This window comes from Molothrus aeneus, chromosome 8 (genome assembly GCF_037042795.1).
Source record: "Molothrus aeneus isolate 106 chromosome 8, BPBGC_Maene_1.0, whole genome shotgun sequence".
In the NCBI taxonomy this organism is placed as follows: domain Eukaryota; kingdom Metazoa; phylum Chordata; class Aves; order Passeriformes; family Icteridae; genus Molothrus; species Molothrus aeneus.
In genome coordinates this window covers 4,025,800-4,049,000 of record NC_089653.1, presented here as the reverse complement: position 1 = coordinate 4,049,000, position 23,201 = coordinate 4,025,800, and the positions used below count along the sequence as shown (strand labels likewise).

The window sequence follows — 23,201 nt, the reverse complement described above, 5'->3', positions numbered from 1 at the left end:
CCAAATTCCCTTAAACCCAGCACAGGCAGAAAGGCAAAGAAAAACAATCTCAGTCTGGTAATTCAACACCCTCATGATTTTAAGTGAATCTGTGGCCTAAGGTTCATTTTAGTCGGAGTTTCAGGCTTGTAGGTCTTTAGTTTCGTAACGGGGCAGGTGGGGGAGAAGAAATTTTTTTAAATGGTGCAAAATCAGATTTTCACACTAGAAAGCAAAAGCTCAGCCCAGGAAATGAGAGGTTCTCAGGTGTATATATATATTTTTATATGTATATATATTTATACACCTATTGTGTGTTTACAAGCAACAACCTGTGCTGAAAACAGTTGGTCCTGTGGCTGTTGTGACCAGGACTGGGGAAGGATGGGGTGGCCCAGCAAACCCCTCTGTGCACCAGGAATTCTCCTGCATCCACCCCAAAGTTTCCCAGGCCAGGCAGAGCAGAGGTGCCCCTTGGCCACATGAGTTTGCCTCTCCCTGCCCCTGATCCCACCAGCATGGAGCATCTCAAGGCTCTTTGAAATTCTTCTTTGCCAAGGCAAAAAACCATTTATCCTAAACATTTTTGCCCAGCCCAAGAGGCTAATTTTTAACAGGTTTCCGTGCTAATTTTATTTTTAAAGCAGGGCACAAGAATTCAGCAGAGCTTTCCCTCTTACTTTGCTCCCTCCCAGCCATATCCAAAAATCAGCAAATACTGGTGTATTTTTGTGCGCTTCTCATCAAATGGCACGTTCACTGAAAAATAGGGAAACTTTTAAGCCTGAGGAGCAGAAAAGTGCTATTCATTAAGGCCAATTCCCTCCTTAATTAGAGCATGAGAGCTCACAGCCATGGCCCAGTAGTAGCAGGCACCTCAAGAGGAATAAAATTATGTCCATAGAACATTTTCCCAGGTTGGACAGAGCCCTTCCTGGCTTTACATGTTAAATCAAGGTTGCTGCCTGCTCTGATTCCAGCAAAAATTAATTTAGTGGAAGAGGGATCACACCAACAGTAAAGGCACCTCTTAATTTGGAGAGCACCAGTGTTGGTGTTGTGTTTGACCCCTTTGGGGATGCTGGGAGCATCCTTTGGTGTACAGCAGGGGCATTATCCATTTATTTTTGCCATGGGATCGAGGCAGGAGCAATGATGCTGTGGAGATACGGGAGGAATCCAGGGCTGGATAACTACAGCAGACACATTAATCCTATATCATAAATGCTACATGGTGATGCACACTAAGAAAACTTGAATTTACTCAGTCTAGGACCAAAAGAACCCTTTGGGGAGGAAGAATTTCCAGCTGGGTCGGTGACACCCAGCAGATCTGGCCCCAGATGTTTCAGCTGCTTTAGATGCTGTGATGTGGCAGAGTAGAAGCCATTCCAAGGGGAGCTTTTCCTGTGCATCCCCCAAGCTGTGCAGAGCACCAGGGTCTGTGACAAGATGGTGACTGCAGCCACCAAGTGTTTCTTTCCTCTTCTGACCCAGTTTCCCCCAGAATGGAACAAACCCCATCAGCTGTACAGTCTGAGATCCCATTAGACCCCTCCTATTTATAAAGTAGCTCGTTAGGGTGACCCTAAAGGTATTACAAGCCCTCTGTGACTGCTGCTGGCCACATTTGGCTTCACAGCAAAGGATAAACCCGGTCACAGAGGGCCAAATAACTGAGAGTGTTATGGATTTTGTGGCTTTTTCTTTTTTTTCTCTTCTGTATATGTCTTTAAGTGGTGTTTGCCAACAAGGAAATATAGCCAGGAGAGTCTCTCAAACCGTTGGCAGGAAGTGTTTCTCACTTTCCATGTTCAGTAAGTTTAGTCTGCTTTTTCAGCTATTTATATAAGTTCAGAAAGATGTCAAAGCAAAGGGCAAGAAGCAGTATTAAAGATGTGTGCATGAAGCACTTATTTTTGTACGAGTAGTACAAGGTTTGTATAGAGTTTTAACACTGTGAAGTGTAGCGAAAAATCACAATTTCCATTTACTGGAGGACAATCATGTATGTTTAAAGGGAATAAAGGGGAAAATGGCATCTCAATCATCCATTACAAATTAGAACCAGGACTAAATTCTGTGAAGCAACCCTGTGATTTTAGAGTAATCCGAGGACATTCACTGGACTTTGAAATATCATTAAAACTTTTTAAACACGAGCCTCAGTCCTTGTATGTATCTGTGGTAAACAGGAGCACACTTTGCTCCAGAGGGATCGATCCCAGGTCACACTGGCTGTTCAGGAGTGTTTTCCACGTGCACTTTGATGACCCTCACCAAACACACACAGCAGAAAGTTGGCAGGTTTTGTACTTCTGCACTTCTAAGTGAAAAATCAAGGGGTTCTTGGCCTCTTTTTCCAGCACTTCTTTGGTCAGTACTTATTTACCTGTCAGTGCTACAGGAATTTGGTTTGCTGTGAATTTATTACAGTGGCAATTGTTCCTTACCTGATCCCCATGGAGATTTTCTGGGGGTTGTATCGATAGTGAGAAAACACCAAGCAAAAACAAGGGGTAAATGTGGAGATCTGTGATTTAGGGCAGTGAGGGATTGGCCCCACCTTGAGAAGAGCCTGTTGCCAGGTCACTGATAGGTAAATCTTTTTTAAGATGAGGCTCTGCTCCTTGGAAGACCATCACAGCTAAATGACTGAGAAACAGCAATTCCTGGCACGAGGGGTTCTGGGTTTGCACCTTTCCAGAGACATCCTAAACCCAAAAAATGGGGGAAGCTCTGGCACCTTGCTACTGATGACACAAGCCAAGGCCTCCCTGCCACTCCAAAAGAGATTTTGCCAAAATAGCTTGACATTGCTCCTCCAAAGAGGTCAGCTGTGCTCCAGGCTCCAGCAGCTCTGCCAGCTCTATTATTTCCCTCATTAGCTTTTCCTGGTGTCCTGCTTTCATTTCCTCCAAAACCAGGGCAATGGAGAATTTGCTCCACTGTAACATTTCCCCCCTGGCACAACTGAATTCCCTCTTTGCTCAGCAGCAGCTGCTGGTCAGTTTGGGAGAGCAAGGATGATTTTCCAAGGAATCTCAAACCCAACAGCCCAACTTAAAGAAAACATTTTTTCCCGTTTGTAAAGATGTGGGTTCCCAGTGGAGAGCAAGACAAAGCCAAAAACCATATCCACCATCCACCACCAATTCTAAGACAAGTTTGAGGTGTAAGTGATGAGATCAATACCCAGAAAAATCAGCAGATGGCCTCATCTTTGACTGCTGGCAAGGCAGGGGGGACAAAAATTGCATTTTCCATCTCCCTTCTGCCAGCCAGTGCCTTCCTGGAGGTCTGTACAACACAGGGCCTCTCATCTGAGGTGCAGAGTGAGAATAAAACATCTCTGAGGGTGACATAACTCTGTGTTTGGAGCTGGCCAGACCCTGGAACATCCCACAGGGAAACTCCCATGTCCCACTGAAACCCCCTCAGTCCATGGGATAATGTGACTTTCCAAGGGATCTGCATGACCTTGGAGCTTGCATGGCTCCCTTTTCCCACCTTGATCTCCCTGGGACCAACTCATCTCATTGCTCCATCACATACCTACCTGGATTTCACCTTTTTGAGGGAAAAAAAACCCCCAAACCAAATGACCTTTGAAGGTGACATCCCAGTGAGGGGTCACCAGTCCCTGCTGGTCACTGACTGGGGGCCAGCCTGGCCCTGGTGCTACTCACGGTGCTCTGATGGGATGGATGTTCCTTTCTTCTTTGTTGTGTCCCCCAAAATCTCAGTCTTGGATAAAATTCCAGTTCTCAGCTGTCCTTTTGTAAGTGCTGGGGGGGGTTTAGACAGCCCCTGTCCTTTGGGGATGCTTGGGGTGGGCTGCTCTCTCCCTGGACACCTCAAAGTCCTCTCCATGCCCAGAGCCTCATCCTGGCCTGGCTCCAGCTATCCACAGGATTGTGCCCATCCAGATTTGGGATTGCTTAAGGAATAAACATTGGAAAAGGGACATTCCTTGGTCCCCAGCCCCACCTCGTGTATATCCAACCCTGGTTGTGGAGATGTTAAAAACCAGAGAGTTGCAGATAGACTGCACACAAATACCCTCTGTGGGATGCTGGAAAAAAAACCCCAAACAACCACGAGATCCAACAAATCCCAAATCCTGCATTTAGGATTCTTGTAAGGCCTGACAGCTAAACAACAGTAAATGTTTAATAAGCTCCAATAACGTGTACCAATTTTGCATGCTATCTCCTTAATTCTCCAGAGAATCATCAAAGCCTGCAGAGGATTCTCCCCTCTCCCCCAGGGCCTGGGGTCAGATCCCAAATTAGCATCTCCTAATGCTGCTGGTGAATTTGGGAAGGGACACGATGTGCAGGAGGGAGCGCTCGAGTCGTGCACAGCAGCTCGGGCTGCCGCCACAAGTTTCCCGAGTTCCTGGGACTTTATATCCCACGCCAACAAAAATAAAACAAAGGTGGAATTCTGCCCTTCTCCCCAGCACGTAGCAGGGCACAAATGGCTCCACGTCGAGGGGAGAGGGACGAGCAACTGTGAGGAGTAGTGAGTGCTATATTTAACAGCTGGCGAGGCGCCCAAATTCCTGGAAAATTCTTTTTTTCCTAGGCTTTGGCTCGAGCTTGTTCTCGTGTAAACCAGCACTGGCACCTAGTGGCTGCTGGATCCAGGCACAGCATCCCAAAAAAGCGTGCAGGGAAGCAGGGAAGGGCTGCTGGTCACTGCCTGCCAACAGGACCATGCTGTTACAGAGCAAATAAAAGCAAGGGCTTCTCCCCCAGAGAGTTTTCTACGCACAAAATATGATGAAAATCCCCCCAGAAATGCTCCCTAAATTCTGCCCACTGCTGACAGCCAAATAAACACGAGGTGCTTCACAAGGGGACCTGCTCTGGGGCACGAGGGGCTCTCCAGATATCCTAATTCTGGCTTTCAACACTCTCTCTCCCCTGCTTCCTAAAAACTCTCTTTTGGGGTCAGATGTTCATGATTTAGAGGGTAAATATTTTAATGTGCAACTCAGCTTGGCTTACTTAAACATGTCCTAAAAATGTAGAAAAAAAAGAACCTACTGAAAAAAACCCTGCTATTAGTGGGGTGGCTGGGGGGTTACTAGGACAGGACAGCAGGAGCATCTCCAGGGATTTGATTCCCAGGGATGTTCTTTCAAAGCTCTCTGTCTCTTTTTCCTGACTCAGTGCCGCAACTGCTTTGAGCTCCTCCGGATGGGGATCTCTGAGACTGATTGCAGCTGCTTGGAAATGAATAATTCATCCTCTCCTACTGATTTTAAGGAGAGGCAAAATTATCTGATTGATGAATCTCTGAAGAATTAAGGAGACTGCATACAAAATTGGTACACATTATTGGAGCTTATTAAACATTTACAGTTGTTTAGCTGTCAGGCCCTACAAGAATCCTAAATCCAGACCTGAAACATGTTTTATTCTCCCTGTGGCCCCTGATTCTACCACTTACAGAGGGCAGAGGAGATTTAGGGACTGTGGAGCTGTCCCCACTTATGGCAGTGCTGGTGGGAGGCAGCTCAGGAGGGGCCTGCCACCAGCACTGGGTCAGGGTGGTCATGGCTTTGTCCAGGCAGCTCTGAAACCCTCCTGGGAAGATCCTCTACGTTCCTGGGGACTTTTTTGTGGTGGAACCCTTTCAGCCAACGCATCTGGGCGCTGTCCTTGTACCCTGCAGTGGTATTTTCATTCTGTGCTTGTGTGAACTCTTTATGGGCTGGAGAGGAACCACAAACCCTTCTGGTGACCCACCTGTAGGTGACTCTGGGTGCCCTGCTGGCCTTGGGTCCTTCCTGGTGCTCCAGCAAAGCAGCCTGGGGTCTGTTCAGGGCAGCCTCACCCACAGCTTTAACTCATGAATTCAGTTTTACTGATTTCCATCTAATTGCCTCCAGGAGAGCCTATTCACCATCAACAGGCACAGGTTTAATGACTAAAGAAGAATTTCCATCATCATTACAATAAGAATCAGCTGAAACCTGGCCTGGCCAGGACAGGAACCACTTGAATGAGGACACATGAGGAGACACAGCTGCAGGGAAAAGCCAAAACTTCCCAGGAAGTCGATCTTTGCACATCAAATGACAACCAGCACCACTCAAGGGGCAGCAGTGACAAAAAATCCCTCCCAGAACATCATGGAATCACCTGGAGCTGGGAGAGAACCCACAAGAACCATCCAAAGCCCAGACACCAAATCTCCTGTTTATTCCTTTAGGGAAGGGGGTCACCTATGGAGCTGTGAGTTGAAATGCTGAGGATGAGCCCTCAAAGGGGACAGAGATGACACGAAAGAGGGTGGCCCTCTTCTTGTAGTGCCCGAAGTAGCACAGCCGGTACGTGCCGGGCTCCGTGCCAGCCGGGATGTGCCACTCCAGGGTCACGTTGCTCTGGCCACGGGAGCCTTTGCTCCAGTAAAACCTGCAAAACAGGCCCAAAACTGCAGTCAGCAAGGAAATCCACCTTTCAGTGGACCTCACTGCGTGCCATGAGATAAAATACACTTCCCTGGAGCGTCTTCAAGTCCTCTCTGTGCAGGGGCAGAGCTAAACTGAGAGAGTGAATATTCACTTCAATCACAAAATCTATAATTATTGAGCTCAGGACTTTTGGCACCCATTCCCACATCAAAAGCCCATTTTCTTTTAGAGACTCCTTGTGCAAAAGCCTTTCTCCAACCCCCAACACTCTGCAGAGAGTGCTCAGCCTCGAAACCCCACACATCATCTGGACACGAGGGACTTTTCAGCTGGCTCTGAGGGAGCCCTTCTTGGGAAGCTGAGGAAGATTCACCCACAGCTCTGAAAGGTGTCACCAGCCTTGCTGCTTTGTGGATATTTCTCCAGATAGCTGACATCTCCAGCCTTCACGTTTGTTTCTTCCAAGCTTTTAAAAATTATTATCTGTTTATTCTGCACAGCACATCTGGACAGTTTCCCCTGTGAGTGTCTCCTGTTTTCTCTTTGGCATCTTATTCATCCCCACAATGTGCCAGAGGGATGGATATAGGCTAGGAACAAGCTGCACCACAAACCTTCTGTAATTCCTGCCCTTCCTCCTCCCTTTCCCAAATTTGCAAGCCTCCATTCCAGACTCTGGAGCCAAGGGGAACACCAGTTTTGCCAAATTATCCCCCTAAATATGATCTGGAGAGCATCACCTGCAGGGCCAAGACTAACCTGAGGCTAACCGGAGCTCTGGAATGAAGCCCTTCAGGTTAGACTGGAATGAGTCCCTGGATCCTGTGGGACAGGGAAATTGCTCAGGAGACCCACCTTGTGTCCCAGGAGGCGTCGTTCAGCACCACACTCCAGCTGCTGGAAATGCTGGAGTATCTCTCCACTGTCAGGAAGTTATGCACAGTCTGGAATAAAAACACCAGAGTCAGGGCAGACACTGAAGGTACAGGCAGGTCCCCACCTTCTGTGGCACTTTAAACTGGATAGGGACTCTGCTTCCTCATACTTTACTGGCAAATGTGGGAATTGCTGTTACATTTTACTGCCAAAGCACAAATTTAAGCTGATAAATGATGTGAAGAACTTATATGTAGGAAGAAAATAGGCAGTCACAATGTCCATGCAAGGTGAGTGATGGAATGAATTAAGTGCTTTTCTAATTTCCTTTGTTTTGTTAAAATAAAGCAGCAGGGTGGTAGGATGGAAATTAGAGACCAGGTTTGCCCTGGATACCAGCCTGGCCTAACACAGACAGCTTCAATAATATAAAGAGATCATAAACAGCCCAAATTCACTTCGTTGCCCCAAAAAGCTTTCTGATGGTTTGAATTCCCAAAGCACAGCATTCCCATCTTCCCCTGATCTCCCAGCAAAGAAAAAATCCTACCCAAATATCCATTAATCCCAAACACCCCAGTTGTAACATCATTCCATCAATCCCAAACACCCCAATTCCAGCACCATTCCATCAATCCCAAACACCCCAGTTCCAGCACCATTCCATCAGTCCCAAACACCCCAATTCCAGCACCATTCCATCAATCCCAAACACCCCAGTTCCAGCACCATTCCATCAATCCCAAACACCCCAATTCCAGCACCATTCCATCAATCCCAAACACCCCAGTTCCAGCACCATTCCATCAAACACCCCGGTTCCAGCACCATTCCACCACACTTACTGCATTCTCTGCAGAGTTCCTGGGGTTTCCACCCACAAAAGTCACTTTGGCAACTTCTCCCTGAGGGGGAAATTGAGATTGGTATTAAAGGCTGAGCAGCACATTAGGAGCATCCTTTGAAGAGGCCATTTGATGTATTTAAGGGCGGGTTGGTTTTGTGATGTTTTATTGTGCTTGGTTTGTTGTTGCTGTTGTTTTAAATTATTTATAATTTGACTTGTTGCAGCAGCAGTGGACAATCTGTGCTTTGAACTGCTGCTCTGGGCCTTGCCATTCCACTGTGTGCTGGATAAACTCCACCAGTGCACACAGAAAAGGGAGGAAATAAGGGAGATTTTTCAGAATGCCTCCCTGCCTTACTGCAGGGAGTGAGGAGACAGCAATGAGGTGAAACTCTTGCTCTGAACATCTTATCTAAACGCTGAGCATTGAAAACAGAACCATTTCTGACATTTTGATTTCATTTCATTTACATTCCACGGCAGAGGCATCAAAGGTGACCTGATTGCTGCTTGTAAAAAATCCCTGTAAAATATTTGCCTGCTTAATCAACTGCTATTTTGTTTTGAAGCAGAAGGGGAAATCTGCTTTGTGCTGAGTGAGGGGCTTTTATTTCCCCCTTTTTCCACCCATTTTATTCCCATTCAGCACAGTGGCATGGAAATGCTCTGTCCCTGCCTACCAGAGAGATGAAACCTGGTTTGGTCTGAGGGCACCACAACTCACAGGCTTGTGGGGTGAGGGGCAAGGCTTTAAACACAATTTCTCCAGCAGGTTTTAGGGCTTCCCTGAAGCTCTCACCTCTCGATACTTTGGTCTCACTTCTTCCAGCACATCCCCAAAGGTTTTTCCGGCCGGCGCGTTCTCGGCGCTCAGAGAAGGCAGCAGGGTCAGGCTGGTTACGTTGAAAAATGGGGGCTCTGGACCAGGGGACAGCTCCTGAGTGCCATTCTGGGAGAGGGAAGATGTGCTTGTCAAACATCCACATGGACAGCCAGGATTCCCTGAGGAACCACAGCTCTGCCTCCCAGCCTCTGCTGGCACAGATTGTAGGAATAATAAAGTGGGCGTGAAAGGAAAGCAGAGGATCTCCAGCTGTGCAGGAGCAATCCCTGCAGGACACCTGCTGCCCTGTTGCTGGGGTCTCCTAAACCCAGCCCCAGAACATCCCAGGATATTCCTGCCCACTGTTCCTGCCCATTTCACATGGTCACAGTGGTGATGGGCACCGCTGGGTACACCAAAACCACAGCAGATTTTTTTTCCTTTTGGTAGAAAAGCAGCAACTTCAGGCTGTGCTGAACGTTTAGAAGTACTGATTTCCTACACTTGGAGCTGCAAAACCACCAGAATTTCCCAAGTGGTGTCAGGGCCCCATTACAGGAATTATTTTCATACCGTTTCTCAAAGTGGATTCTGAAGAGAAGGCACAGCAGTCAGGTGGCCTCGGTGAGGAACAGCCACCACCATTAAGATTTAGATGTCCCCAGCAGCCTGTGGCATATAGGAAAAGCTGCTTACCAGAGCAATAGCCTTGGCCAGGCCCCTGTACAGCTGGATGTAAGCAGAAAGGGTGTGTGGCCCATAAATAGTCGAGGCAGCCTCGTACCGTTGAAGCTGGAAAGGACAAATTTGGGAGAGGAGGGTTGGGAGGGCTCCTGAGTGGTTTGCACATCCCATCCCAGCCAGCTCAAGATCAGCACTGGGTTGTTTATTCCCTTTCTGATAAGGAGACAGCCCCAACAACTTGCCAGAGTATTTCTGCTGCAATTTCAGGTTACTCCTCATTCTCCAGCCTGCTGCAAACAGGAAGGGCCTGTTTGCTCTTCCAGTTTTCACCCTCTTTGTTTCTCCAATTAGCACAGTTTTCACCCTCTTTGCTCTTCCAATGAGCACAGTTTTCACCCTCTTTTAAAGGCTAATGATGCAACTTGCCACCCCTCCAACTTTTTGGGGTGGGATTCTTCCAACTCCAGTTCTTCCAACCTTCCCTCCCAGTTCTCCCTTCCTGTTTTTGTGGCAAAGTAGAAGAACTCTAAGCACACATAATTTCAAAGGAATTATTAGCCCCTGGAGCCAAAAGGTGAACTCAGTTAGACAGATTCAATCCCCAGTTTTAACACTTACCTGGTATTCCTCATAGGTGGTGATGTAGTGGGTGTAGACATTGCACAGACCTGCAATCACAACGTTCATCCCTGGTGTCCCATGGGAATCAAATTCCTAAGGAAGGAAATAAAACCCTTACCTTGAAACAAAGGAAATAAAATCCTTACCTTGAAACAACTTCTTAATGCACAACTATACTGGGTTTTTTTATTGTTGTTATTGTTATATCAATATTGTTATTATTGTTATGTTAGTTGGTACTATTATTATTATTATTCAGGACAGAATACAAAGTTATGGTGGGAAGGGGGCTGGATGCCCAGGAATGCAAACCTAGAGAGCAATTTGCCTTTTTTAAGATCACCTATTCACTCCCCAAAGAAAAAGAGGACAAAGGACCTCACATTCCAGTAAATCTAGGTTTGGTTTTTTTTTTTGGAAGCTGATGTCTGTATACTCCTAAAAAACTCAGGGATATAAGTATGAGAAAGGCCCAGTGAATTGTGGAGACAGCATCTAGGATTGGGATTTTATTTAGGCTGCAGCCAGGATGTGTCAATCAAATGCAAAAAATACTTTTGCCTTTTTTTTTTTTTTTTTTTTTCAGTTGTTCTCATGTTGCAGAATCCTGGTAGGGATCAAGGAGCTGAACCCCTCCATCCCAGAGCCAAACTTCTGCTGGCATCAATTGTGCCTGGATCCCTGTGGAATTGGCTTAATGGACTGAAACCCGATCAGTTGGTGTTTTGGGGAGGATATTCATTTCTCCTGCCTGTCAGAAAGCAGATGGAAAATCTGTCTGAAGAAAATGGGAGAAGGAAACATCTGTGGGACACGAGCCCCATGAGCCCAGCTGGAAGGAGAGGAGGGAAAAAGCAGGAGGCTCAAGAAAAGAGAATTCCAGATGTGCTGCACTCAGGGGAACCTCAGCAACTCACACTTTGAACAGCTTCCCGCAGCCTGCGTCCAGACATGGTCCTGGGGCATGGAGGGAACAAAGTCAGGCTCCGGAATCATGGAATCTCACAATCATTGAGGCTGGAAAATCCCTGCCAGCCCATGGAGTGCCAGCTGTGCCCAGTGCCCACCTTGTCCCCAGCCCAGAGCCCTGAGTGCCACCTCCAGCCCTTGCTGGGACACCTGCAGGGCTGGGCACTGCAAAGCTCCCTGGGCAGCCCCTGCCAAGGCCTGAGCACCCTTTGCATGCAGAAATTGCTGCTGCTGTCCAAGCTGAGCCTCCCCTGGCCCAGCTTGAGGCCCTTTGCCCTTGTCCTGTCCCTGTTCCCTGGCAGCACAGCCCAACCCCCCTGGAGTTGGGTTCTAAAGCAGGAATTGCTGGCTGGATTTGCAGCACCCACCAGAAATTCCCACAGCAGCTCCAGCACTGCCCAACATCCCTTAAGGTGCTCAAGTTCATCCAAACTCCCAACATCCCTCTGTGCTCAAGTTCAACCAAAACACCTCAAAACTTTTCACACCCATCACCACAGCCAGGGAGGGGCTGGAGGCACCCTGGGGCAGAGTAGAAATAAAGGTACAAGAGATAAATCATTATCCTATTGAAATTTGCATCAACAACAGTCAGTACAATTTGTCATTGTGGCGTTTGTGGTGCCAAAAACAGAATCAAAGTTAACAGATCCTTTGGTTTCCTTGAAACTGTGTTTTGTTATAACCAAAATTATTCAGGATGCCTGTGTTCATCTCAGTCGTTCTCAGGGTGAGTCTGGGGACAATTTTGAGCCTACCCCCCTTTCTACCTGCAGGCAGAACTGTTCCAGGAGGTTTGAGTGAAATCTGGCTGCAGTAAATGCAGCAAGAGCCAAGGAATACCCACGTGAACTCCCCGGGCACGGCAAGGATTGCCAGGGAGCCGATGGCAGCAATCTGCACATCCACGATGTCTGGGTGCCAGGGGTGGGGCCAGGTCATCTGAGGGGGAGGAAAAAATGCATATAAATACTCTGAATCAGTGAAAAAAATAATCTGAGGTGCTCTCCTTCCTACAGTCACCATCCAGGCAGATAAATTTATTTATTTAAAATTTATTTGTAAATTAATTTATATAATATATATTATATATGTAATATTATATATTACATATAATATTATATATTTTATATATTATTAATAATATATAATATATCCTATATATTATATATTATTTATATGTTAATATATAGTATTAATATTATATATTATATATTATAGAATATTATATATTTTATATTATAATATATTATATATTTATATAAAATTTATTTGTAAATTACTTTATATAATATATATTATGTATGCAATATTATATATTACATATTATAATATATATTATATATTTTATATATTATTAATAATGTATATTATATATCCTATATATTATATATTTTATATAGCAATACATTATTGATATTATATATTATTAAATATATATTTTATACTATAATATATATTTATATAAAATTTATTTTTAAATTAAATTTATTTGTGAAACATGTGAGAAGGTGTTTTACCTTCATGTGATGTCTGACCATAAGGGTCACATAAGGCACAAGTAAATACTATGGGTAAGGCCAAAAAAACCCTAAATAAGGTGTTGCCAGAGGGGCAGCTTTGGCAAAGTGGGTAAAGAAGGTCAGGGTAGCACCTAGAAACTCCTCACCTGCATGGAAAAAGGATAGAATTGGGATTGATGAGGAGATGAAAAATCCCACTCCAGCAAGACAAAAAATGGTTTTTTTTCTTTTCTGAGGAGCAATTTGCTGGGGGCAAAACATGAATGACAAAAGCTTGTGAAGCACATCAGAAGCAGGAGGGCTGCCAGAGCATCCCTAAAATGTGCTAAAGCCCTAAGAATAAAGTGTAATTTGCTCTCAGTAACACCATCCTGCATGGAGGAGGAGGCTGGGAGGAGCTGGGGCCTCTTCTGGGGAGAGCTGAGGTGAGGAGCTGATTGAACACGAAGTGACAGCAGGGAAGCTTTTACCGAGGCCGGTGAAAGGAAGAACAATTCATTTCCTTACCCAGATGGCCTCGTTTAAGTGCTCTGAAGAACCCTGGACATGATCCCTCTGCACAGCAGCAACGTTTGCCTCCGTGCCAAGGGAGCATCAGGGGGGAAAAGGGGCAGCAACTTCCAGTTAGAGTTGGAAAGCAGAGCTCAGAAAACACCAAGCCATGCCCTGAGCATGGGGATGGGCTGCATCAGTGGAGCAGCAGCTCTGCAGAGCCCATGCAGCCTGTGCTCCCTCCTTGTCCTTCAGCAGACATCACAAACACTGCCTGGATCTCCCTGACGGGCCCATGAGGGATTGGGATCCCTGATCCCAGCCCAGTGATCCCTGCACTCCCCACAGGTGTGTCCTTACCTCTCCTGTGTTGAAGAGGATGGGTTTGGGTTTGTGGCAGGCTTTGGTTTCGTTCGAGGGCTCTCCCAGCAGCTGGTCCCGGATTTGATCCCAAAATGGGTCCCCTTCCACTGAGCCTTGAGGGGGAAACACCTTTAAACTCTGTTCCTCAGCTGCCCCAGCAGCTCTCAGACACTCCCTGCTCCCAGGGAAGGAGGACAAATGAGCAGGACAGTCCCACAACAGCCCTTTCTTCTCCCTGATCCCCATCTCATCCCCTTGCTCTCCTTCCTTTGGCCATATCCTTTTCCCAAATGCAACACAGACAAACCTGGAAGGTTTGTTTGGTTTCCTGCACCTTCCCAAAACCCATCCCTTTGGAGGCTGTGAAGTGACTCCAGGGCTGTCAGTCCATCTGGGGGATGCCCCACTGGGATCTGCCCCCAAATTACCTTGGGTGAAGTTGAAAGCCCCCACTCCATCAATAGTGCCCGCAGCAAAGCTGTGCCCCAGGGCTGGTTTACAGGTCTGAACCTAAAGCAGGAGGGGAGAAGAACAGGAAAAAGAGACAAACCCCATTTTTCCTCACAGTGGCAGGTGCTGCTGCAGGAAAGGATGGATCAAACCCCATTTTCCCTCACAGTGGCAGGTGCTGCTGGGGAACAGGGATTTTCCTGCTGCTCTCACCGTGTGTGTGGCGTTGAGCTCCACGGACACGCTGCTCATGTTCACCCACTGGTGGGCTGAGCTCAGGGGTCCTCTCACCTCCTGGGAGGCCTTTTCATACAGCTCCTAAGGGACACATGAGGTGGAAAAAAATCCCTGTGGGACCAGCGGTCAGGAAGAGCCATATGGATATTTGCTCATGTTAACGTGTCGCCACATTTCTCTTCCCAGAGAAAAGCAAGGCACAATTCTTCCTGAGAGTATTTCTGAGATTCTCATTGTCTGAACCTCAGAGAAAGGAAAAACAATTCTTATCTCATTTGCTGTGCCTGTGTTTGTGCAAAAGTAGAATGCAATATGGAGATTGTTTATCCAGAGTGATGGGGTTTTGTTTCCTTGTGTGTGTTGGGACTGTGGGGTGACAGTCACGAGATTCTGTGCATTGTGTGCAGAGTTGAGTGCTTGGCAGGTTCAGTTTAGATGTAATGTAATATAGTGTAATATAATATAGAATAATATAGTATAATAAAGTAATTCATTAGCCTTCTGATAAGACGGAGTCAGATGCATCATTCTCTCCCCCCTATCGGGGGTTGCCTGCAAATTCTATATTAATGCAAATCTCTAATTCCCAAAGTCCCTTTGTTTCTGTCACCCCAGAGCCCTGCAAGCTCTCCTTGTCTCAGGGATGGAGGACACTTCTCTTTTACAGCTGAAAAATGTCCCTATTTCAGCAGGATGGCAACTCCCTTCCCCTGGTTGCCACCTCTTGGCATTTCTCACATTTTAGACCAAGCAGAAAAAATGTTTTCTGTGAGAAAGCAGAAGTTTTGCTCTGCTCACTGCCTCAAAGTGCTGCAGGTATTTTCTGCAGTCCTGACAGCTGAAGGTATTTACCACACACACTCAGCCCCTCAGGGAATGGTTTCCAGCCTCAGGTTGGTCCATGGGAAGGGCTGCCAGAAGTTTTACAGGTTTAATGACATTCCTGGAAGGAGCTGAGGGCACAGCCTTGGAAGGGCAGGAGTCTGAGGTGCTAAAGACAACAGCAGTGGGGTTTTCTCCCCTGTGGTTGAGGCACACACCAGCACTCCTGGACTGGGGACAGGGGCACCTAAAGGAAAAGCCACCACCAAGGCTCCTGCTCTCCCTCCTCTGCTGGACACACTGCAGTTCCCACAAGCTCCAGTCCCTGAAATGCTGCCAAAGACTCTCCTTGCACTCACTGCTCTCATCACACAGGAGGGAAACCAGAAAATTCAGTCCAGGGTGGCTTCAGAGCCCACAGGTGACAAAGGGGAGCCTTTAGGGCTGAGGAAATGCAGGGCCAAGCAGAGCGAGGGGAGCACCCTCTGTGGGGGCTTCAGCCACACATTTTACCTCACCTTTGTGTCACTTTGGGAATGTGATGACAAACTGGCCCACAAGTGGGGTATGGTGGTGCCTCTGAGCTCTCCCAGGAGGATTCTCCCCATCATGATGCCTTTGAGATGAATGGGAGGGAGGGGGAGAGGATAAGAGGGGACATTCTCATCATATCCCAGTGAGGAATACTGAGATCAAAACCCCAAACCAGCATTTTCAAACACCTGCAAGGATGTATCTAAATGAATGTATGTGTTTTAAGTCCAAATTCATGTTAAAGTATGGTTTTTAAGTCTAAATTCAGGTTTCCAATCAGATGTGTTGTACCTGTGGAAATTTTTCCCTACCATTAAGATTTCCTACAATGTCCTAACAAATTCCAGGCTCTGAGGTCCTCTTGATTCCAGCAGGCAGAGTCATCACCAGCTGGTTGCAGAGATCATTTACTCAATAAAAACAAAATCAAGGAACTTTGGAGTAATTTGAATCTACAAGCATCCACCAAAACAGGTACAAGATAGATAAAATATGGAATGTAGGAGCTAGAAGATAGAATATGGAATATAGGAGCTAGAAGATAGAATATGGAATATCCAGAGGGAAGGGATCCACAAGGCTCATCAAGTTGCTCAAATGAGCATGAGTTCCTGTCATAGCAGCACTCACACACACTCAGAGAGCAGAATATCCCTTACCTTTGCTTTCAAGTAGATATTTTGCCCTATAATCCTGGTGCTCTCAAACATATCCTTCCCGGGCCCCTTGGCCATGCACATGGCTGCCTGTTGGGAAATTTGTGTGGTGATCAGTGGTTATGGAGAGCATCTGGCACTGCCAGACTGTGGGAACTGAGGGCTCCTTGCAGGCCACATCAAAATTATCCCCAGGGTTGCTACACTCAAGTTAAATTTGGGGCGAACAACCGGAAAATCGGGTGCGCGAGGGACAAAGCGCAGTAAATTCCTGGAAGTGGCATCCAGGATGGCCCAAAAAGAGGGGATTTTTTACTTTTTAGTGCTTTCCCCGCGCGCAGTGGTGAAGCAGAGGGTGGGGACACACTCACCCCTCCGATGGGACAGGTGCTCTGGGGGTTGTCACACGACTCGCCCGTGTTGGCGCAGAAGGGGCCCCGCGTGTTGGGGGACACGTCTCCCAGGTTGGACGAGGCAAAGGCAGCCACAAAAGAGCCCTGCCAAGGACAGAGGAACCTTACAGGGCCTTGCGGGGAAAGCTGCAAAGCCCAGCCCTCCCCACAGCTGCTGTGCTCACCAAGCAGGACCCTGGATTATTCCCAGAGTCACTGGGAGCTCTGGGATGGGGGTCTAGGCACATCCCAGGAGGAGCAGGGGAGGATTGGATGCACATGGCGCCATTTCAGGGAGAACTTCACACCTCCTTGGTGTGCAGACTGTGTTTCCTCCTCCTCCTCCTCCACCTCCTCTTCCACCTTGGCTCTCCCCCAGCTTCTCATGTTGCTGATCAGATGTTTATGGGTCATTGGAGCACCTGGCACAGGATTTTTATCCTTCCAGGCACTGACCATGACTGATTTATGGAGTGAGGACTATTGATACTGACTGCAGGGACACTTCAAGGCTTGAGCACTTCCAGGGATAGGGCAACCACAACCTCCCCAGATTTTAATTAAAATAAATGTGAGTTATTCCTCAAGTCTGAATAACTGCCACTGATTACTAGCTTGGAAAGTCAAAAATATACCTTCCAATTTCCCTTCTGAAAAAGGAAATAAATCAAAGCATTCACCACAGTCCTTGTGTTCCTGTGTGTCCCTGCTGTCCCACCTGACCCCTCCCTGTCCCAGCCCTGTTTCCCCCATTCCCTTGGGTGCTCCCACCTCTCCAGGGAGCATTCCCTTGTTCTTCTCCTGCTCAAACAGGTAGGAGGCATAGCCCACATTGTCACTGTTCACCAGGTGGTTGGAGTTGTTCATGCTCACCGGGTGCACGGCAAACCAGCTGAGCAAGGGTCAAAATTGAAATTAAAGTGAAATTACAAAAGGGAAAATCTGTTCACTCCATGCAGCAGCAATTGACCTATTGAATTTCAATCCTATTGAGTTTTCCTATTCCAAATTTGTGGGAATTTTCTTTGGGAGAATACACACAGAGACTCACGGTGCTTAGGGATGGATTAACAAGAGCAGATTATTCCCCTCCTGTCCCTTCCTAACCAGGAGGGCTCATGGCTGTAACAATCCAGGCCGTGAGACAACAAGAATTTGTCTTGGTGGCCTCACTATCAGGGCCACCAAGAGCTCCTTCAGACCTGAACTGACTCTTGCAGTAACCCATAAATTCTATTTTGCAGGGATTTTTATATTCAAAGGAACCAGGAGGAGTCAGTGATGTAAAAAAGGGGAACAAATGGAACAGCTTCATTCCTATAAAAAATAATGAAGGTATGGAGAAAAACCTGCTGCTCTGCTGGTCAGTACCTGATGAGGCCTAGCTCGTGTCCATCCTCATCTACCATCTTCAGCAGCACCATTTCTTTGTCTGTGTTGGATGAATACCTGGATGGGAACAAAGCAGGGAAATCCCATCAGAGTCAGGGCTGTGCTCTGATCCTCTGGCAGGTTAAATCCCCACTAGGCTGAGCAAGGATGTGAAAAGGTCATTCCAGGTACCACCAGCACACAGCAAGGCCTTGGAGAAGCACCTGGAACCAGGTGGGAAGGTGAGGGGGGAGCTGTGGCTGTCACTGTCCTCAGGAACTGCTCCTCCAGGGAATGGAGAGAACACAAATCCATGCACCAAGGATGGCACTTCAATGCCCTATGACTCTTTATTTGTTAAATAAAGCAGAAAGTCTCATCCTTCACCAATTCCTCGTGCTTGGAGAGGGCAGCTACAGCTTTCAAGCTCTTTTCAAGCAGTTAATTTTTTCCCTCCTGCCTGGGGAGGTTTTACCTGTTGCGCTCGGACTCCGGGTTGGCGAGGTAGGAGAAGGGGCTCCGGTTGATCTGGCTGTTTTCTACTGTGCCTCTGTTTATGAAGAGCCTTCCTTTCTTCATGTTCTCATGGGCAATATCTATGCTCTGCAAAGCAGCAAGACAGGGACTATCAGCCTGTGGGAGGCTATCTGGAAAATCTCGTTTTTTCCCTCCCTGTCCATCCCCAGACCTTTCTTGGAGTTTGGGGGTGCTTGTTTGGGATTTTTTCCTAAACTCATGTAAAATTCTCAAAAATTACAACAACATTTTAACACTACCAACAGCTGTCTCTGAAGAAAGGGTTCAAAGCTCCTGCTTTTTGAGCTGCAAACAAGCAAGCCCACCTCCAAGCAGGCAGGTGCCACCCCAAACACCCCAGCCAGAGCTGTGCTGGGCTCCAGCACCCTGAACTGGGCAACACCAACCTTCACAATGCCATTCACGATGGACTTGAGGGTTGGCTGGACGAGCCCCTTGCTGGTGATCCAGAACAGGGTGTACTGGAAGTACCCCCCAGGCCCTGAGTGGGTGTGGGTCCCGCTGAGGATGACGTTGTCCTGCCGGTACAGCTCGCCGTACTTGCTCCGCAGCTGCTTCAGCACCTGGGGGGGAGGAAGTGCTCCTAAAAACCCTTCTTGAGCCCAAAAAATCCTCAGCCAACCATCCATCCCCCTCCTCACCCTTCTCTTTCTGCCTGGTGCAACAAGGAGTTGTAGCTGTTGGCTTGGCAGGAGGATCAAAATAGGAATATCTGGTAAAAGACCTTTATATCCAACCCAAAGCACATCCCAGGAGGATCCACAGCCCTCCAGCACCTCCCTATCATTGTCACTGCTTTGTAATGAAGGGATGGGACTAGTTTTGGGCTAAGAACCATTTATTGCTCAGATAAACATCAGTCTCAGAGGCTGTGAGGTTTTAGAGGAGCAAGCACTCGGCCATAGCTCAAAGTAGTCACAAGTTCTTTGTTACAAGGCAATATAGAGCTTTCTACACCAATGGATAGGTGCCACAAGGTTCATTTTGCTTTTCCAACCTATGACCTTTGCTTCACTGTGGATACTTTTGTCCAATGGGCTTCTGTCACACTTATATGCTTCCATTATAACTTCTAAACTCTCAGCTCACCCCATACAACCACACCTCTACATTATAAACCCTTCACCATCTTATCAATGCAGTTTTCTACATTTTAAACCCTTCACCACCTTATCAATACAGTTTTCTGCATTATAAACCCTTCACCACCTTATCAATACAGTTTTCTGCATTATAAACCCTTCACCATCTTATCAATGCAGTTTTCTGCATTATAAACCCTTCACCATCTCATCAGTGCAGTTTTTCACTTACTTAAGGCATATTCTTACTTACAACCATAGAAACACAAATTTATGGTTTTTCTGCTTAATGTCTGTGTGTTTTATTTTTACATCAATCCAAACTCCTTCTAAGGCTGCAGATCAAACCCTTCAGTGTCTGTGGAAGTTTCTGGCTTTGTGATTCACATCCCTCTGCTGCATTGGAGGCACCATGATAAATTAGTTGTGATTCCAATGAACTCCTGGTAATCCTCCCACTAACAGGAGAGCGAGCACAGTCCAGCCTCACTTACTGAGCTCTTCTCCAGCAGAGGCACAGCATCAGCCCAAGGAGATCCCAAGGGATTGCTCCCAGCCCTCCCCTGCAGCCCCTTGTACCTCCAGCCGGACTCTCTGGGACACCATGCCGATGTCGGCGCTGACGAAGACGACGCGTCGGGAGCCCTGGGGCTCTGCCACGATGAAGGCTCGGCTGTAGAGGCGGGAGAGGAGCCCCCCGCCCACCTGGTCGGGGTTGGCATAGCCCATCTGCAAGAGAGGAGCTCTCTGGGCACTTCTGTTGGTCACAGTGACTTTGAGATACGTACAAGTCTCTTTGCCCAGCCCGGCGGTCGAAGGAGGAGTCAGGACTCCTCTGGTCTTGTTCTCAAGGTTGTTTATTGTTTCTTATCTATAAAATTCTTTCTCTGGCCTGCTGAGGTCCGTTCAGCAGGACAGTTCCAGGCACTCTGCCTGCCCCTGGGGCGGTGTTATCTTTTTATTCTAAAAACTACGTGTGCATTATTTACCATAACTTCCCAATACCCATCACCTGTGTTAGACAGTGAGCTTCTACCTGAAACCAATCCAAAAGTGCCAGCAGGACCCAGATCATGGAGGCCAAGCAGAAGAAAGAATAAGGACAGGGCACGCCCAAATTCCTCCATCTTGGGACCCCGAGCCTCCTTTCTAAAAACCCCAAAAATCTATTTTTCACCCCGTGACAAACTAACTATTATTCTAAACAAACACTCTTGACTTGTAATTCTTCATATAAAGGTAATTTGCTCCATGAGTCAAAATCAAAGTCACAGGTGCCTTGGGCTCTGTGCCAGGGTCCTTGAGCCCCCTGGCAGGGGCTGGAGCCATCCAGGACAGCCAGAGGGATGTCCTGAGTTCTGACAGAGCTCCATCATAAATACTGAGCCATTTATTCCTCTACTTTTCCCAGGTAGATTTGCCCAGGGGTCATTCAACAACTCCGAGCTGCAGCTCTGCCTTGCCCCGCATTCCATGGAATGGTTGGGCTTGGAAGGGGTCTCAAAGCCCATCCCCTCCCAACCTGCCACCAGCCCACATTGCTCCAAACCTCCAGGAAATTTCAACTTATGTTTGAGGGCAACGCACATTTGGCAAGGCAAAGGCTCTAAACAGGAAATCCTGCCCAAAAAAGTACTCCCAAAGGATGAAAAATCAGAATTTCAGCAACCCCATGAGGAATTTCACCAACTCACCAGAGGCACCTGTGCCACAGGGCCCGTGCAATCAGCTCTGCCAACACCCACCAGGTACTTGGCCTCCTCCACTGTGTTGTTTGTGCAGTCTGTAAGAACATCAAATGGCAGATCAGTGAACACACCAGCCAGCAGAACTGGGGACAGAAGAGGCCAAAGGGCTCTGGCTGAGTGCTCTGAGGGGATTTCCAGCGAGCTCTCCACGTGCAGAGGCTGTGAAGGCCCCTGGGGTGGCAAAGCAGGCATGAAGAACACCCAGGGAGCTCTCCAGAGGGTCACTGGGCTCTGTCAGATGGGTGGTGATGCACAGAGAGGGGGAACCAGCCCAGCAGTCCCAGTTAAACCCTCTAAGCCCACCAGTACCACACAGGAACCAGATCCAAGTGCTGTTTGACACAGCCAATTCAGCTCAGCTGTGGTAAGAAAAAAGGGATGGTGTGTCAGGAGCTTCTGGGAAAGGATGAGGGAAGAGAGAAGGGCACATCCAACACATCCTGTGTCCAGGGCTGGTGCCCTGGTCTTCCCCCAGAAAAGCACAGCCGAGCCAGCTGAAGCTCAGAGTTGGGAAAAACAGTTCTGAGAAGTGATTTCCAGGCAAATGGTGAGGAAAATTTCTCCCAAAGGAGATCAAATCTCACCCCAACCAACAGGAAGGTGCAGGAATCCTTCCAGGATGGGCAAACCCGTGGAAGAAAAGCCATGGATGGCTATCAAATCATAATCAATCAGAAAAGCTATCTGCATCTCAGGAAATCCCAGAGCCACAAATCACTGCAGGCTGAGATAACACTGTGGGAAAACATGAAATATTTCTGTGTGCTTGCCCTGTTCCCACAGCCCTCCCCAGGCAGCTGCTTTGGGATCAGGGGATGCTCCTTCTTCCCAGCCTGGCCTCTCCTGGGCTGTCACTTGAAACACAGGAGAAGGGAAACACTCACACTGGCCACAGGCTGATGCCAGTTCTGTCATTTAAAATGACACCAGCCAAATGAGACACCCCTTTAGAAATACCCATCCTCCTCCCCCAAGAGTTCTGACACGGAGGAGAATCACTTGTGCAAAACTCTGGCATGTTATAGCCTAAAACCATGAAGTTTTGAGTCCCAAATGTGAATTACATCCAATTGGAGACCAAAATCTGGAAGCTGCAAGGTCCCACTGGCAGGATGTTGAGTCCAGGGGATGTGCCTGGGGACGGGGTTGGAGGCATCTGTGGGCTGTGATGGGGTTGGTCAAATCCTGGGAGTGAGGGGCTCTCAGCAGGCACAGAGAGGGAAGGGAGGATGGAAGGAAGGGATGGATCCCTGCAGCCCTGGGGCTGTGCATCCACGCCCAGAGCGCTGCTGCTGTGCTTGGGTGGAAGGAGCACGAGCACAGTGGTGGTGACAGCTCAGCAGTGACCTGGAGACCTCCCCCTGTCCCCCTCTCACTGAAACCCTGCCCTGGGCACCCCCTGGAGCAGGGGCCCTGGAGGGGCTGGGGTAGCTCCACTTGCCATTGGTGTTTTTGGTGAGGAAGTGCAGGACCAGGAGCGCCACGGTGAGGGAGATCATCAGCACCAGGCACGCGATCAGGATCAGCTCCAGCTTGGAGAAGGAGCACCTGGACCTCTTTCCAGCCATGGTGGGGCCACTGTGGGAGCAGAAGGGAGCCCGTGGGACATCCCAGTGAGGGGCACATCCCAGCCAGAGCTCACATCCCACCCTCACAGAGCTGTTTGTTGCTGTGCTGGTGTGAGGGTCCCCAGGACGAGGTGAGAGGATTTGACTCCAAGTTCTCAGAAGGCTGATTATTATATTATATTATATTATATTATATTATA

At 47.8% G+C, this 23,201-nt stretch overlaps 1 protein-coding gene across 1 annotated transcript; it reads right to left on the bottom strand.

Annotated features, from left to right (window-relative positions):
• Positions 1-6,217: 6,217 nt before the first annotated feature.
• On the bottom strand, positions 6,218-23,001 carry LOC136559600 (putative neutral ceramidase C). Its single transcript, XM_066554909.1, has 20 exons — positions 22,875-23,001; positions 21,380-21,468; positions 20,265-20,414; positions 18,990-19,166; positions 18,542-18,669; positions 18,067-18,144; positions 17,467-17,587; positions 16,675-16,800; positions 16,307-16,393; positions 14,268-14,372; positions 14,033-14,114; positions 13,602-13,717; positions 12,074-12,168; positions 11,175-11,214; positions 10,255-10,350; positions 9,649-9,744; positions 8,929-9,078; positions 8,128-8,187; positions 7,262-7,350; positions 6,218-6,407 (listed from the first exon to the last, which is right to left on the bottom strand). The coding sequence occupies exons 1-20, from the start codon at positions 22,999-23,001 to the stop codon at positions 6,218-6,220; spliced, it is 2,202 nt and encodes a 733-aa protein (XP_066411006.1).
• Between the last annotated feature and the right edge of the window lie 200 nt (positions 23,002-23,201).